General features: G+C 37.6%; 1 protein-coding gene across 1 annotated transcript; it reads left to right on the top strand.

Moving 5' to 3' along the window:
- Window positions 1-7,346: 7,346 nt before the first annotated feature.
- LOC106367615 (glutathione S-transferase T3-like) lies at window positions 7,347-8,180 on the top strand. The gene is made up of 2 exons (XM_048757410.1): window positions 7,347-7,392; window positions 7,483-8,180. Exons 1-2 carry the CDS (start codon window positions 7,347-7,349, stop codon window positions 8,178-8,180), a joined length of 744 nt encoding a protein of 247 aa, XP_048613367.1.
- The last annotated feature ends 10,335 nt before the right edge of the window (window positions 8,181-18,515 follow it).

The following is an 18,515-nucleotide window of genomic DNA, read 5'->3' as shown; positions in this document are numbered from 1 at the left end:
ATACCAAACTTTGGAATATATTATCGTTTGTAAAATACAAAGAAGATTATATTATAAATTATCACATTTTTCAAAATTTCACACATACTAAGAGAGCAAAATCGAACAGCTTACGGTTTAACCAAGCGAATTCGTGTTTTGCATAAAAGTTTAGTATTTGTTAGTTGTTCTATTCCGCTATGATTTTCAGACAAACTCTAGCTTGAGTAATAGAATAGACTTTTGATGTCAGTTTTTTATTGCATTTCGTGTTGTCCAACACTCATATAAATTCTCATTTTCCTAAGGTTTAAAGGCTCAGAAAAAAAAACATATTTTGCAGACCACATCTTCGAAGCTTTTACATAAGTCCGACTTCATGTTTTATGCTGGTTTGTAAAAAGAAAAAAAAAATACAAAGCATATCCCATTTTGTAACGTAAGTACATTTTTTTTGTCAACTTTCTCATTTCATTTCATGAGAGCGCAATGGACAATACAAATAAATCAGTACACCAGTTTCAAAAAAAAAAACCTAGGAGCTCTGGCGGCGACAATGGCGACACCTTCTTGAGATCATCATCTCAACGCATCGATCCACTCTTTGGTGGCCGATTAAGCATCATCAGATTGATCTTTGTCATCTGATTAAGGGTTCGGCATATATTCTCCCGCATCTGCACTTTCTTCATCACCAAGTTTTCATTCTCATCAAAGGTTCTCTTGGATGATCTTGGTTCTTCACCGCTATTGACGTTTCTAAGCGGTTTCCAGATCGTGATCTTCATCGAGATTGCGGTTTCATTCGCCGTTTCTGAGCGGTATCCAGATCGTAAGATTGCACCACCACTCCTAACGATCCTGCTCGTAACGATCCTTGTCGTAACGATCACTGGAGATCTCTTCGCGTTTACGTCCTAGCGACCTGATCACTACGACCGTCACATGGGGTCCTCTTATAGGAACCGCTCTACTCACATAGCGGATATTAAGGGGAAAGGAATACTTTACGAGGATGATGATGAACCAATTAAACTGACTAGTCAGAATGATCCGACAATCCTTGATGAATTCAGCTTGTCATTGATTGGAAAGATCCTTAATCCAAAGAAACAAAACGTCGTGAAACTACTACAGAAAATGCCATCGCATTGGGGGTTAGCTGACCGCATCACGGCTAATGATTTGGGTAATGGAAAGTTTCTTTTTAACTTTACCATCGTCCGATCCTTGCAGACGGACCATCGTCCGATCCTTGCAGACATACTCATAAAGCCAATAAGGAGATCGAAAAAGTTTAAGTTTGATAAGAGATGGCTGGATGATGACAAGCTAAGGCAAGTTATTCTTGATGGATGGAAATCTCATGATCTTCCTCCTAATGCGACTATTATGGAACATATTTCCAGTTGCAGAAAAGCCTTGAGTGAATGGAGGAGACAACATAATGTGAACTCGGCCAAATTAGTGGAGGAGCTTAAGGAAAAAGTGGAGGGTCTGTATGCTGATGATAATGCAACAACTGAGGAAATTGCAGCAGCGTTGAAGGATCTCTCCGATGCTCTTAAAGCAGAAGAATTATTCTGGAAACAGAAGAGTCGGGTGTTTTGGCTGAGGGAAGGGGACAGAAATACAAAATTTTTTCATGCCTTAACAAAGCAAAGGAGAGCGAGGAATAAGATTACACAGCTCCTAGACGCGAATGGAGCCATAGTTGAGGACGAAGAAGGATTAGTAGCCATTGCTACTAGTTACTTTAGACAGATCTTTGAATCATCGGATCCAGAAGATATTGAAGACACACTTTCTCAGGTTCCATCGACGATCACTGGAGATATGAACGACAACCTTACAGCTCCGGTCTCTGAATGGGAGATCAAACTAGCGCTCTTTGCTATGCATCCGGAAAAGGCCCCAGGTCCAGATGGGATGACAGCACTTTTCTATCAGAAATTCTGGGATATTGTAAAGGATGATTTAACTCTTATGGTTAATAAATTCCTTTTCGAGGGGACGATGGCGAATGGACTGAATGATACAAATATATGTCTTATCCCGAAAACAACGAGGCCCAATGAAATGACCCAGTTTAGACCCATCAGCTTATGTAACGTCAGTTACAAGATAATCTCTAAGGTCTTATGCCAGAGATTAAAGAGAGTGCTACCAGGACTGATATCGGAGACTCAGTCAGCCTTTGTTGCTGGGAGACAGATTTCAGATAACATTATGATTGCTCAGGAGATGTTCCACGCCCTTAGAACTAAACCTAGTGGACGTAGTAAAAGGATGGCTATCAAGACAGACATGAGTAAGGCATATGATAGGATGGAATGGCCCTTTATTGAAGCTGTCATGCGCAAAATGGGGTTCTCAGAGATATGGATTGCCTGGATAATGCGTTGTATTACGTCGGTGAAATATAAGGTCCTTATCGATGGTGAGCCAAGAGGAAATATTGTTCCAGGGAGAGGATTACGTCAAGGGGATCCTTTGTCTCCTTTCATTTTTATTCTATGCACGGAAGCGCTCGTTAGCCTTCTCAATCATGCAGAGAACCAAGGGAAGATAACAGGGATGCGCGTTACACGCGCGTGCCCGTCGGTATTCCACCTTCTCTTTGCTGATGATAGCATTTTCTTCTGTAAGGCGGAGCCCTGTGAATGTGAAGAAGTAATGAAAGTAGTCAGGAAATATGGCAAAGCGTCTGGACAATGTATTAATTTTGATAAATCTTGCTTACTCTTTGGTAAGCGGATTAATGCGGCTACTAGACAACAGCTTAAAGATGTGCTTGGAATACAGAATGAAGGAGGAATGGGAACTTACCTTGGTATCCCAGAAGACATAAGTGGATCTAAGTGCAAACTCTTTGCATTTCTGAAAGATAAGTTGATGCATAGAGTGAATGGATGGACAGGCAGATGGCTCTCAAAAGGTGGAAAGGAAGTGTTGATTAAATCCATTTTGCTTGCTCTACCGACGTACGTTATGTCTACTTTTCTGCTCCCACTAGAGATTTGTGAAAACCTTGCTAGTGCCATTGCACAGTTCTGGTGGAGTTCAAATCCACCAAAGAGAGGGATACACTGGGCGAAGTGGGAGAAAGTTTGTTTACCAAGGGAGGAGGGTGGAATTGGTTTCCGTATGATCCATGAGTTCAATCTGGCCCTGTTGGCGAAACAATTATGGAGGCTACTTCAGTTCCCTGATTCTCTAGTTGCACGGGTATTGAAGGGAAGATACTATAGATTGAGTTCTCCACTAAGAGTGGATACTGCTACCAACCCATCCTATGTGTGGACGAGCATTTTTGCAGCCAGCAAATTGTTACTATTAGGGATCAATGGATTCCAACGACCCCCGCGAGACCAGCTAACTCCATAGCGCCAGCCATGCACCCTAATATGAGAGTCAGTGATCTTATTGATCAAGCATCGAAGGAGTGGAATATTGGTCTATTGGAGAATTTTGTCATCCCTGAGGACATACCTCTCATAAGGAGTTTAGCCATAAACTCGACTCATCGTCGAGATACTTTCTGCTGGAACTACACAAAGAATGGCCAATACACGGTTAAATCTGGTTATTGGGTGGCACAAAATGTATTAAAACCAGCAGCAGAGAAAGAAGTTATAGAGCCAAGCATCACAAAGCTCCAAGCCTTTGCTTGGAAGGTAAAGGCGCCAAAGAAGATATGTCATCTTATATGGCAATTGTTGACTGGTCATGTGGCAGTAACGAGTAACTTAACAAGACGCAATATGAGGTGTGACAATTATTGTCCAAGATGCGGAGAATTAGAGGAAACTGTGACCCATGCATTTTTTGAATGTCCGCCAGCTATTCAAGTTTGGTCATTATCATCGACTCCAACAAGCCCTGATATATTTCCGGTATCAAGTGTCTATACAAATATGGATTATCTGTTTTGGAGGAAGAATAGCATCATCGAGCCAAAACGAGACAGGAATCCTTATCCCTGGATACTCTGGTATATTTGGAAGGCTAGAAATGACAAACTCTTCAGAGGAATAGATAGAGATCCATTGGAGCTAGTTCGATACGCAGAGAGTGAATGTCAAGTATGGTTTGATGCTAACGAAGCGGTACAACCAGTGTTACAACCAGTGGTTCAAGCTAATATCCCTGAGATAGCCCAAGTCATACGTTTGGGTAATATATGCTTGCTAGATGGATCTTGGACATCTTCTGCTCACTTTAGTGGATGCGGCTGGGTATGGATGGACAGTGCTGAGAATATTCAACTTATGGGAACAAAGAATTTCACTCGACGTGAATCAGCTTTGCATTCGGAAGTAGAAGCACTGCGGTGGGCGATGGAAAATATGCTTCAACATTCAACATGCCAGAGCTTTGGGACAGACTGCAATGAGCTGATTGCAATGATAAAGGAGCCTCAAGATTGGCCAAGCTTTGCGACAGAATTGGAGAGAATAGAGACATTAGAGATATGCTTCCCGGACTTCAGCATCATTCATGTTCCACGGGCGCGCAATCAGATTTCAGATTTTTTAGCTAAGACTGCAAGATCCTTCCATAGGGAGTTACTTTTTATTGGTTGTTCTATTCCGGTTTGGTTACCCAGACCACATCAAGTTTGAGTAATAGAATGACTTTTTGATGTCAAAAAAAATAAATAAATAAATAAATCAGTACAAAGCCCAACTAAATAATTATAATAAATAAAGACCATATAAAAAAAGCGATTTGTGATGTATGTCTATCCACGTGTAGCCTTCACCAGCTTTCGAAGACATGCGTCCTTTAGTCTTGAAGCGGCAATCTTGGCCATCTCCAACTTTGCCGCCGGGAACTGCCGGGATGACTCCAAAGTTGCCTCTCTATCTTTGTCTTCTCTTAGCTTAGAGGTTTTGTACTGATCAATGCTCTTTCCACTAATGATCGAACTAACTCGCTGAACTCATCAAACCACCGGAAACAATCTGATTCTGGAAAAGCTCTTGTTCAACCTGAGATTGATTTTTGCTGGACCACCTGAACGCCGACTTTATACTAATCATACCCCAAAGTGACAGTTACTTCTAATCCTCCATACCAGTTCCAATCAGAAAAACTTTACTTCAATTTACTATTGATTAGAAGTAAAGATTGATACTCCTAGGAAGGTCTATGATACCAATGACTTGAGAGTTCGAACACCAATAAGCCATAATTGAGCACATGTGGAAGATCTTGATACAACTTCGATTTCAAATTAAAAGCTTTATTGCTCATAACAAACCCGAGAAAAGATAAAAACTTTAAAATTGCCCAGATTTGAATGAGAAAATATAAAAAAACTCACTAACGCGAGGAAGAGATCGCTAAGCAAAGAAGAAATCCGACATGCGGAAACAAAAATCGATCCAGAGGATTGAAAATTTACAATACAAAACAGAATCGAAGCCTCCCTTGTGAAATATACGGGTTTGGTAACAAGGGAGGTTCGAAAGAAAAATTCTCTCTCAAGAGAGGATAGAAAACTTTTTCCGGTTTTTTTTTTTTTTTTTTATCAACAAACAATTATTCTATTATTCAAACTTTTTCCGGTTATAAATCTGATAAACTACGTAAGTTCATAATCATGCTATTCGTTTTTTCTTTTTTTAGAAAATCATGCTATTCGTTTCATATTTGTCAAACACATTATAATTTTTTTCAAATGTTTATACCAACAGGTATCTTACATAAAATGTTGATTGCCTTAGAGCATCTGCATTGGCGGATCATGAGGGGTTCATGGACTCGAGATCTTAGGGTCTTTCATATTTTTAAAATTTTAAAAAGTCCGATATTTGGTGAACCGGGTCGTCCGAATGATACCGTATGAGACGAGTTCACGCGACGTGGGAAGAGGTCATTGGAGGCGTTTTTTATTGTAGACGGAAGCGAAACAAGGGTTTCGCGATCTGTTTTTCATTTTGTCTTCTTTCTCATTTTACTCCGCCTCCGAGGTGATTTTTCGTACGACGACGACGCCGGAGCTTTTCTCCATCTAATCGACGGCGGACTATCTCCTCCACGAGCTTAGGTGAGAATCGAGTAGATTAACGGTTTCATACAATCGATTTTGTGGTCCAAAGCAAAATCGATTTCCATTGTTTCGAGTTAGGGTTCTAAATCGAAAAGGGGGTTTTCGATTTATGGTTCTAATTCGTCATGCGGTTTGGACTTAGGGTACTTAATCGAATTGAGAGGCTCGTTTTAGGGTTTTAAATCGTGTGATTTGTGGTACAGATGGACCCCGCAGAAGAGAGAAGAGAGATGAAGAGGCAAAAGGAGCACTACATCATGCTTCAATGCGCGGCTGATGCGCAATACGGGATTCCGACGAGGTGTCTGTGTGGTTCGCGGATCATTAACGAGGTTCGTGGGAAGGAGGAGTACGACAGCCTTCCTGGGAAGCGTTTTTTCACGTGCAAGAACTACGAGGTAAACGATTCTGAGTTGTGTATCCCCTTTCAGTTTGTATAAGTTATTTGCTTATGGATAATTCTGATATCTATTTGTTATGTTGTAACCAAGGATGATGGGTTGCATTTTCGTCATCTTTGGGTGTTTGGTGTCCAGGAGGAGATCGAGAGTCTGACAAAACGTGTGAAGGAGTCCGAGGAGGTGATTCTTTTGATGGAAAAACTCAATAAACAGATTGAAACGCTGGAGGTGAGTATGCTCCTATTTTTAGATAATACAGTAGTTGTGTCCTTTTACGTTGATGATAATTCTGACATTTGTGAGTGTTTTCTTTTTTTTCCAGGAACAGGTTCACGACCTCAATGTCAAAGTTCGTGTCCTACAGAAGGTCTGCTTCGACTAAAAACAGAAGGTACGCCTCAATCTCATGAAAACTGTTTGAGTGATTGTTTTATGTGTGTTGGTTGGTTTATGTGTGTTGGTTGGTTTATTTTAGTTGAAAAAACGGCAGTAGAATTTAAATTTAAATTGAAAAACTGGACTAGAAGTTAAAAAACGGCACTAGAATTTAATTTTAAATTGAAAAATAAGTAATTTTCAATCTCATGAAAACTGTTTAAGCTTTAACTGAACTAGAAATTAATTTTTCTTATATATATGATCCGGTTTGAACTTAGACTGAACTAGAAGTTTATCGACAACTAGAAGTACAATGATTTGATGTGTAATGAATGCATAGCTTTGGTGGTTGGTTGCTGTGATTTCGTTGCTTTGATGTCTTTGCTGTGATGTAGTAGCTGTGAAGTAGTAGATTCATTAATTCTTACATTAACTATAATGAATGTTTGGTAGTTAGATTTAGTTTAATTGTTCTCTGCTAAAAGTAGTTTAAAACCATAGGACCTCCTCTAGAGAAAACACAAACGAAAATGGATCCTCTCTACGCTAACTCTACCGGGTTTGTCCACTCTCCCGGTTTTGTTAACCTCTAATCTTCACAGAACACTCAAACAATAGACGTAGAGTCTTCTCAGTTCCCTAGCTTTAGTAGTTAGAGCTCTGTAGGTCCTAAGCCACTGGAAAGGCAGAAGTGGACGGCAAAAGAAGACTTGGTGCTGATCAGTGCTTGGTTGAACACCAGCAAGGATCCGATTGTCGGTAATGAGCAGAAGGCAGGGGCGTTTTGGAAGAGAATAGAGGTCTACGTTAACGCCAGCCCTCAGCTCAATGGCTGTCCTCCTAGAGAGTCTAGTCAGTGTAAGCAGAGGTGGGGGAGAGTGAATGACTCGGTGGGGAAGTTTGTAGGATCCTTTGAGGCCGCTTTGAAGAACCAAGCTAGTGGCCAAAACGAGAATGATGTAATGAAGGTTGCGCATGAAATCTTCACTAATGACCATGGGGCATTGTTCAGTCTAGAACATTGTTGGAGGGAACTCAGGTTCGATCAAAAATGGAGATCACAGTACCTGTCCAAAGATGGTGTAAAGTACAAAGGCAAGGAATCTGCGGACAAGAGGAAGGATCAAGCGGAGGTGGTGGTCGAGGATGATGAGGTGCGGCCTCCTGGTGTTAAGGCTAGCAAAGCAGCGAAACGGAGGAAGCACGGGAATGAAGCAGCTTTTGATCAAATAAACGACATCCTAGCTGTGAAAAATGAGATATCGAAAAATAAAATCCTTAGCCGTCTCCTAGCCAAACCAGAAGACACACTATCTGATATTGAAGTCTCTCTTAAGAACAAACTCATATCTGAAATGCTTTGATTTGGTCAGTGGCTTGAACTTGTTTATTCATTTGTTCTGTGGCTTTAATTTGTTTTATTTGCTTGAACTTGATTGTGGCTTAAACTTGATTGTGGCTTGAACTTGTTTATTCATTTGTTCTGTGGCTTAAACTTGATTGTGCTTTAAACTTGATTGTGGCTTGAACTTGTTTATTCATTTGTTCTGTGGCTTGAACTTGTTTTATTTGCTTCGCTAACTTGATTGTGTCCTTCCTCTTTTTTGTTTTGCAGGTCACGGGCATCAAGTCACAAGTTTGCAGGTCACGGGTAGTGTTATGTTTTTTTTTCTGTTTTATGTCTAGTTGCTCAGTTTGTTTGACGGAAAGTGTAGCATTTTCCTTCTGACTACACTTCTTTTTCACTTGTTTCACGGATGTAATGAAGACACCCACATGTGTATGTACTAAAAACTTGGTTCACGGATTTGTAAACACCCACGGGTATATTTCTATGGATGCTCTATATATACTATGTCTTTCATTATCTGAAAAACTTCACAGCAGAAGGAAAAAAAAAAACTATCATTCGCTAGTTTCTGGAAACCAAAAACATCAAAACTCATTGCCTATCTTTCTTTATCTTTCATTATCTTTGCAAACCAAAACAATTTCTATCTCTCTGCAAACAATTTATTTCTCTGTTTCCAAAACAATTGTCTATCTTTTCACTTTCCAAAAATACCAAAAGTGTTTTTCTTTCCAAAACACTTGACAAAATTTACAAAAAACGGAAAACAATGTCGACCTCGTCAAGTGATGAAGTAGATGAAATTCTAAATGAAGCCTTTGAAGAAATTGTGCATCAACATGTTGATAATTTCATCGATTCAATCATTAATGTCCAAGCCAACACCCGGACTAGGCGAGCTTATATCGAAAGAGATCGAGAACAAGGACATAAACAGCTTTGGGACGACTATTTTAGTGATCATCCTACATATTCAGCAGACATGTTTAGGCGGCGTTTTCGAATGAACAAGCCATTGTTCCTTCGCATTGTCAATCGCCTAAGTAATGAAGTTCCATACTTTCAGAAAAGAAGAAATGCTCACGGCAGGTACGGACTTTCTGCACTTCAAAAATGTACAACGGCTATACGTATACTAGCATATGGTCAATCGGGAGATATGTATGACGAATATCTCCGACTTGGTGAGAGTACATCACGTTTATGTTTGGAAAATTTTACTAACGGAATAATACATTTGTTTGGAAATGAGTATCTAAGAAGACCTACACCGGAGGATCTTCAACGATTACTCGATCTTGGAGAGGCACGCGGGTTTCCAGGTATGATAGGCTCGATCGACTGTATGCATTGACAGTGGAAAAACTGCCCAACGGCTTGGAAAGGCCAGTACACACGTGGTTCAGGGAAACCGACAATTGTCTTAGAAGCTGTGGCATCACAAGATCTATGGATATGGCACGCATTTTTTGGATTACCAGGTACTCTCAACGATATCAATGTTCTTGATCGGTCACCAGTTTTTGATGACATTTTACAAGGTCGAGCACCAAAAGTTAAGTTCAAGGTCAACAACCACACATATCGTATGGCATACTACCTTACTGACGGAATCTATCCAAACTGGGCAACATTTATCCAATCCATCCGACTTCCTCAAGGTCCTAAAGCAGAGCTATTTGCCGAACGTCAAGAATCCACCAGAAAAGATGTCGAACGGGCTTTTGGAGTATTGCAAGCAAGGTTTGCAATAGTTAAAAACCCGGTTCTACTATGGGACAAGGAAAAAATAGGACAGATAATGAGAACTTGTGTCATATTGCACAATATGATAGTAGAGAACGAACGAGGCGGATACACTCTAACTGATACATCTCAGTTCGAGTCGGGAGAGACAAGCAGAAGTTCCAAGGTGAAAAGTAGAACAAGTTTTAATATCGGTAATATGCTAGGCATTCGCAATGATCTTCGGGATTCAGAGAAACATGATCGTTTGAAAGCTGATTTAGTTGAAAATGTTTGGCAAAAATTTGGTAACGAAGATGAATAATATTTGTATGTTCAAGAATTCTCAAAGTATTCAATAATATGTTTTTGTAATAAATTTGTTTATGTAATCTATTTTAAACAAAAAATATTTTAAAAATTATTATATTTTATTCATGTATTGTCATATATTGAAAACTTTAAAAAATAAAAAAAATATTATTTTATTCCTATGAACCCTTTTTTCAGATTCACCAATGCAGCAGCTAGGCCTGGGACTTATTATCCGAGATCCGGATTCGATCTGAGATCCGCTCCGGATCCGCTCCGAAAATAGGATATCCGGGGTGCCCGGATCCGGATCCGGATATCTTAATTTTTAGGTCCGGATATCCGGATCCAGATCCGTACTTTTAAAACACATTAACTTTTTAAATTTCATTAATATTTATACTTTTTATAATAATATTTATACATAAATTAACTTTGTAATATTATATTTTAGTTTTTACAATATTATAGACATATATATATATTTATAAATCTTGTATAAATATTTCATTTATGTATTATTTTTAAAATTTTAGTTTTTAAAAAAAAAATTATTATTTTTAATTATTTTTGCGGATCCGGATCCGGATCCGGATATCCGCGGATAATAGAATATAGAGACGGATATCCGAAATCCGGATATCCGGAAACCACGAATCCGGATCCGGATATTAAATCCACGGATCCGACGGATCCGGATCCGGATCTGGATACCCTAAATTTCTCGGATATCCGGATCCGTCCCAGCCTTAGCAGCAGCACAATAGGTTCATCACTATTTATGGTCCAATCAAAAAATTAATAAAAAAATCTTATGAACCGGGTTAACTAATGCAGATGGTCTTAGTCATACCATAGACATTTGAACCGCTTTATATGATTGCATTATCGTCCTATTATTTTACAGTGACTGTATAGTTATGTAGGGTTATATGATTGCGTACAACCTTCCAACCGATCGTAGTATATATACTCATATTTAAAAAGTTCAAAGCATATTCCAGAAAATATATTTATTTATTGTTTCAAATCATAAACAATATATATATATCTTAAAATTCTATGTTTTAGTTACTAAATCTCCATAAAATAAATAAATGTAACATGTTGACATATTAAATTTAAAATTTTTGTATTGGTTAATTTAATTTAGTCACATATATATCTAGAATGCTAAATTTAAAAACAGAATTCGTATAAATTTTTTAAATTAATTTAAATAAAAAATAATGTTATAATGTTTTTTTTTTAGTATACATTTATATTTGTAAACAAAAATTAGCACATAAATGGTACAATTTCATCACATGAACTTTATAAAGTTTTGAAACTGCATTTATTTACAAAATAATTTAAAATTGAAAAACATATATATATATATATATATATATATATAACATCATTTTAATTTAAATGCTACTATTAAAATAAAAATATATAGTTGTAAAAAAAAAAATATCCGCTTATAGGTAGGACTTCTACTCATCTATTAAAATGCACATGTGACAGTGATTTATATGAGTGGTCTTTAAGTGTTTTCCTATGAAGTCAAAGCTTAGCCGTTTGATGAAAGTGGAAAAAAACGTGGGATCCCCAGTAAAGCGGGGAAAGCGAGTAAAGCTCGTATTTCTTCTTCCTATGAATAATTTATTTATTAACCATAAAGAACAAACAAAATTGAAAAAAAGTAACCATATGCAAAGAATGTGACAAGTGTTATAAGATAAACTTTGAAATGATACTCCATTCATTTACCAACTCAAGCACTATGATCATCTACTCATCAACCACTATGATCACCCACTCATTTACCAAATCAAGCACCATCTTTGATATTTTATGTATTGTTGCTCACTATAAATACCATCACTCATCTCACTCTTTTGTACACCATTACATCTTCTTCTTCTTCCTTATAATAAACTCTCTCACTTATATTAGTGTTATTTGCTTCATACGGGTATTGAATTCTACTCTTATTTAAATTTCTCGATACTATAAATTATAAGTTATTTCATAACACGTTATCAGCACGATCGTTCTGCAATTCGGTAAAATTTATTGTATCATATATACCCTGCTATAATGGTCGGTATACCGCCTGTACTATTATTTATATTATGTTATAATGGCGGGAATACCGCCTATATTATTTATTAATATTTTAATTAATTTATTGGTCAGCCGAGCCGCCTTATATTCTATTTATTGTTAACTGGACGGCCGAGCCGCCTTTATTTTCTGTTTTTTGTTAACTGGACGGCCGAGCCGCCTTTATTTTCTGTTTGTTGTTAACTGGTCGGCTGAGCCGCCTTATATTTTGTTTATTGCTAATTGGTCGGCCGGGCCGCCGTATAATTTATTATTATGCATTGACCGGCTGAGCCGTCGCATAATTTATTATCATAACAAAAAATGTTTATTCACCATATTTTTTTTATTTTTATCAAAATTTTATGAAATTTAATAGATTTGATTGATCGTTTAATACGATATTTTCAGACTGATTTTTGGTGCAGTCGATTTAACACCAACGGTCACAAAGAAAATTTTTCAAAAATTTCCCCTTTCTCCAACGGTCATGAACAGTGATTGTCATCTATAAATACAACTCATTTTCACTCCATTTCATCATCCAAAACATTTCATCTTCTCCGATTTTTCATTTCAAGAAAGATGATTCGCGCACTTTTGTTTTTATGTGCCATTTTTATTTGTGTTTCTATTTATGGTTTATTCGTCGGAGAATTTACTCCGAGTGAATTTAAGATGAATATCGGTTTAATTTTATTTACATCGCTTCTCCTTGTAATTGTTTGTATGATTAATGTAAACGGTTTTTAAATTATGAAGTTCTAATAAAATTATTATTTTGTGTTTTAGAAATACAAATGACAAACGTCGAGAAACTCCAGTTCCCGGCTCTGAAAATAAACGGCGAAAATTATGTCAGATGGGTCACAAATGTGAAACCTTATCTTGTAATAAAAAAATAACCGAAGCGATAAAAGTCGGTAACAAATCGCCACCCGAGCATATAGCCGAAGCGATAATCTTCCTGAAGAAGCATTTAGATGAGAATCTAACTCATGACTATGGGGACGTTGAGGACCCAGCCGTACTATGGCAAACCTTGAAAGACAGATTCGATAATCAGAAGGAAATCAATCTCCCTCACTCTCTTGAAGAGTGGAAAACCCTGAGGTTTCAGTATTTCCAAAGGGTTAGAGATTACAATTCCACTATCTTGAGGATAGTTGCACAATTAAAATATTGTGGTAACCCTGTCACCGAAGCAGAAATGCTTGACAAGACATACAATACTTTCCACAAAGAACACAACGTCTTATCCCGAATTTGCAGAAAATGTGGGTACACCAAATTTCTGAATTGATGGTAACACTCATGTTGGCTGAAAAGAACGATGAGTTACTAATCAAAAACCATAATTCCCGACCTACGGGAGCCAAGACATTTCCCGAAGTGAATGCTACGGCGGTAGAATATTCGGGAAGGAGAAACCATACCAACCGAGGTCGTGGTCGGCGTTTCAACAACAAACGTGGAAAGCCTTACTATCCTAAAAGTATTAGATCTAACAAATGGGTTAGATCTGAACAACCTCATAAAGGCAAAGAAACCAAAGAAGATACCACAAAGAAAAGTGAGACTGTATGTTACAGATGTGGATGTAAAGGACATTGGTCCCGTACCTGTCGTACTCCCCCACATTTGTGCAAGTTATATCAAGAATCCATAAAAGGAAAAGCTAAAGAGGTGAACCTCACGGAAAACGTTGAAGGGACCTCATACCTTGAATCCTCTGATTTCGCAAATGAGCTGGACTAGAATACTCTTGAAGAGTACGGAAATGTTTCTAATAAGACTGCTGAATAGTCCTCATTTGTAATGTATAATAATTATGTTTTCAAAGAATAATGTTGTTTTAACAACAATATATGTATAATTATTGTGTGTTTTCTTTATATAATCAATGAATAAATTTCACGTTTCACTTTTATTTAATGTTTATGATAATTTCAGAAATGGATCAAAATACTAATGGAGCAAAATCCAAGAAACGGATTCGTGAAATATGCATACCAGATAGTGGAACAACGCACACTATTCTGAGACAAAAGAGATATTTCTCTGATATAAAACCGACAAGAATTGTCGTCAATACAATATCAGGTCCTGCAGACGTGATTGAAGGAACTGGTAAAGCAAACTTTACTTTGCCGAATGGAACAAAATTTTCCATAAATAATGCTTTATATTCTCCGAGTTCTAAAAGGAATTTGTTGAGTTTTAAAGACATATATCTTCACGGATATGATACTCAGTCTGCAACTGAGGATGGAAAGAAATACATGTATGTAATTTCTGAAAAATGTGGCAGAAAACACATATTGGAAAAGTTTCCAGAACTTCCTTCGGGATTACATCATACTTATATCGATGAGATCGAATCAAATCTTGTAGTAAAACGGAACCCAGAAGAGTTCACGTTATGGCATGATCGCCTTGGCCACCCAGGCACTACAATGATGCGTAAAATCATAGAAAGTTCACATGGTCATCCATTGAAAATCCAGGAGATTTCTCAAGGGAATAAAATGACATGTGTTGCATGTTCTCTAGGAAAATTGATCGTAAGGCCATCGCCAACCAAAATCGATAAAGAATCACCAAAGTTCCTTGAAAGAATTCAAGGTGATATATGTGGACCGATACATCCACCATGTGGACCATTCCACTATTTTATGGTATTAATTGACGCATCCAGTAGATGGTCACACGTTTGTCTATTATCATCTCGAAATGTGGCATTTGCGAGATTTCTAACTCAGATAATCAAACTGCGAGCACAGTTTCCTGATTATACTATTAAAAGAGTTAGACTAGACAACGCTGGTGAATTCACATCCCAAGCATTCAATGACTATTGTATGGTAATGGGAATTGAAGTTGAACATTCGGTTGCTCATGTTCATACGCAAAATGGTTTGGCTGAATCTTTAATTAAGCGTCTGCAATTGATTGCAAGACCATTGATCATGAGATCAAAACTTCCAACCTCTGTATGGGGACATGCCATTTTGCATGCAGAAGCACTCATTCGGATCAGACCGAGTGCATACCATAAGTATTCCCCACTACAGTTAGCGTTTGGTCGAGAACCAAACATTTCCCACTTTAGAATCTTTGGTTGTGCGGTATATGTGCCTGTAGCACCACCACAACGAACAAAGATGGGACCACAAAGAAGGTTGGGAATATATGTTGGTTGTGATTCTCCATCAATTATAAGATACCTAGAACCACAGACTGGTGACGTCTTTACAGCACGTTTTGCTGATTGTCATTTTGACGAAAATGTATTCCCAGTTCTAGGGGGAGAAAACAAAAATGTTGGAAGTGATATAAAATGGAGTGTACCATCATTGTTATATCTTGATCCTCCTACTAAAGAGTCAGAACTAGAAGTTCGACGAATTATGCATTTACAGAGTATAGCTAACCAGCTACCTGATGCATTTGCAGATACCAAGACGGTAACTAAATCTCATATACCAGCTGCAAATGCTCCTGCTCGTATCAAAATGCCAAATGAACAAGAAAAGGAGGATGACACACGAGAGCCAAAAACACGCCTGAAGCGTGGTAGACCTGCTGGTTCTAAGGATAAGAATCCTAGGAAACAGAAGAAAGCTGAAATATATGATGCACCCAAAATAGCAGAAAATATTTTGGAAGAAATAAATGATAAGGACTCTGATGAATCAGAGCATCATGAATCGAAAGATAATCATGAGATTTCTATTAATTACATCCATAATAAAAGGATATGGAATAGAAATGAACAAAATGACCTTGATGATGCTTTCTCATATATCGTGTCAAGTGAGGTAAATGAAGATACCGATGATCCAGAACCGAAATCCATATATGAATGTCAAAAGAGACATGATTGGAATAAATGGAAAGAAGCAATACAAATCGAACTTGATTCGCTTAACAAACGAAAAGTGTTTGGATCTATTGTACTCACACCTGAAGATGTGAGACCAGTTGGGTACAGATGGATTTTCGTTCGAAAACGAAATGAGAAAAATGAGATTACAAGGTATAAAGCTCGCCTTGTAGCCCAAGGATTTTCTCAAAGACCTGGTATTGATTATGAGGAAACATATTCTCCTGTAATGGATGCGATCACATTTAGATTCCTGATGAGTCTAGCCGCTGATAAAAATCTTGAGATGCGTCTCATGGATGTTGTTACAGCTTATCTATACGGATCATTAGATACTGATATCTACATGAAAATCCCTGATGGATTTAAAATGCCAGAAGCATTAAGTTCCAAACCTAAAGAGTTATGTGCAATAAAATTGCAAAGATCATTATATGGGTTAAAACAATCTGGACGTATGTGGTACAATCGTCTCAGTGAACATTTAACAAAAGAAGGATATGTGAATGATCCTATATGCCCATGTGTTTTCATCAAGAAAACAACATCCGGATTTGTGATAATCGCGGTATATGTTGATGATCTAAATATTATTGGAACTCAAAAAGAAATACAAAAGGCATCAGACTATCTCAAAGGAGAATTTGAGATGAAAGATCTTGGACAGACACAGTATTGTCTTGGCCTACAAATAGAACATTCACAAAATGGTATATTTGTGCATCAATCCACATACACTAAAAGAGTGTTGAAACGATTTAACATGGATAAATCAACTCCTCTTAGCACCCCATGGTCGTTAGATCACTTAACATTGAAAGTGATCCATTTCGACCACCTGAGGAAAAAGAAGAGATACTTGGTCCGGAAGTACCATATCTAAGTGCAATTGGAGCGTTGATGTACCTTGCAAATTGTACACGGCCTGATATATCATTCGCTGTTAATCTTCTAGCAAGATTTAGCTCATCTCCAACACGAAGACATTGGAATGGAATTAAACATGTCTTTCGTTACCTACAAGGGACTATTGATTTAGGCTTATTTTACCCTAAAGATTCAAATGGTCAAATGGTTGGTTTTGCAGATGCAGGATATCTTTCAGATCCACACAAAGCCCGATCGCAAACAGGATATGTTTTTACGATCGGAGGCACTGCTATATCTTGGCGTTCTCAGAAACAAACGCTTGTGGCTACCTCTTCAAATCATGCTGAGATCATCGCACTCCATGAAGCAAGTAAAGAATGTGTATGGCTAAGATCAATAAGCCAACACATTTGTTCAAGTAGTGGGATTGACAAAAGTACGGGGCCAACTATTCTATATGAAGATAACGCGGCATGTGTTGCTCAAACGAAGGAAGGATATATCAAAAGTGATAGAACAAAACATATACATCCAAAGTTCTTCTCATACACTCAAGAGCTCGAGAAGAAGAAAGAGATTGAAGTAAGATATGTCCGATCATGCGACAATGCAGCCGACCTCTTCACAAAAGCACTTCCTACTTCGGTATTCAGAAAACATGTCCATAACATTGGAATGCGTCATCAGAAGGATCTATGACTGCTCAATCGAGGGGGAGCTTACGTAGTTGTACTCTTTTTACCTAACTATGGTTTTTCCCATTGGGTTTTCCTAGAAAGGTTTTTAACGAGGCAACAAAGACGTTAAGCGAGAGCAGAGAGTGACACCGGTCCCCAAGGGGAGTGTTACGAAACTTAATTTAATACAAGATGGATGATCAATGGGGAGTTTTATAAGATAAACTTTGAAATGATCCTCCACTCCTTTACCAACTCAAGCACTATGATCATCTACTCATCAAGCACTATGATCACCCACTCATTTACCAAATCAAGCACCATCTTTGATATTTTATGTATTGTTGCTCACTATAAATACCATCACTGATCTCACTCTTTTGTACACCATTACATCTTCTTCTTCTTCGTTATAATAAACTCTCTCACTTATATTAGTGTTATTTGCTTCATACGGGTAATGAATTCTACTCTTATTTAAATTTCTCGATACTATAAATTATAAGTTATTTCATAACAATAAGTATGTACATGTGAGGACATTTTTCTTTTTCACAACATGTAAATGTGAGAAATACACGTGAATGTAACTTTGGCCATCAGTACTTACATAATACTAATCTATTTTTTTATGTACAAACAGAACAGTTTGTGTGACTCTGAAGTATAACAATCCAAACGAGATGAAAGGGAAGAGAGAGATAGAGTAAAATTACATTTTTATTCTATATTTCATAATTTAATGGAAAATCTCATTTTAAGCTGAAATTGAACTATATATACTAAT

This window comes from Brassica napus, chromosome C5 (assembly GCF_020379485.1).
Source record: "Brassica napus cultivar Da-Ae chromosome C5, Da-Ae, whole genome shotgun sequence".
Taxonomy (NCBI): Eukaryota; Viridiplantae; Streptophyta; class Magnoliopsida; order Brassicales; family Brassicaceae; genus Brassica; species Brassica napus.
Note: the sequence above shows the minus strand (reverse complement) of the source record. Positions and strands in the feature narration are given on the sequence as shown.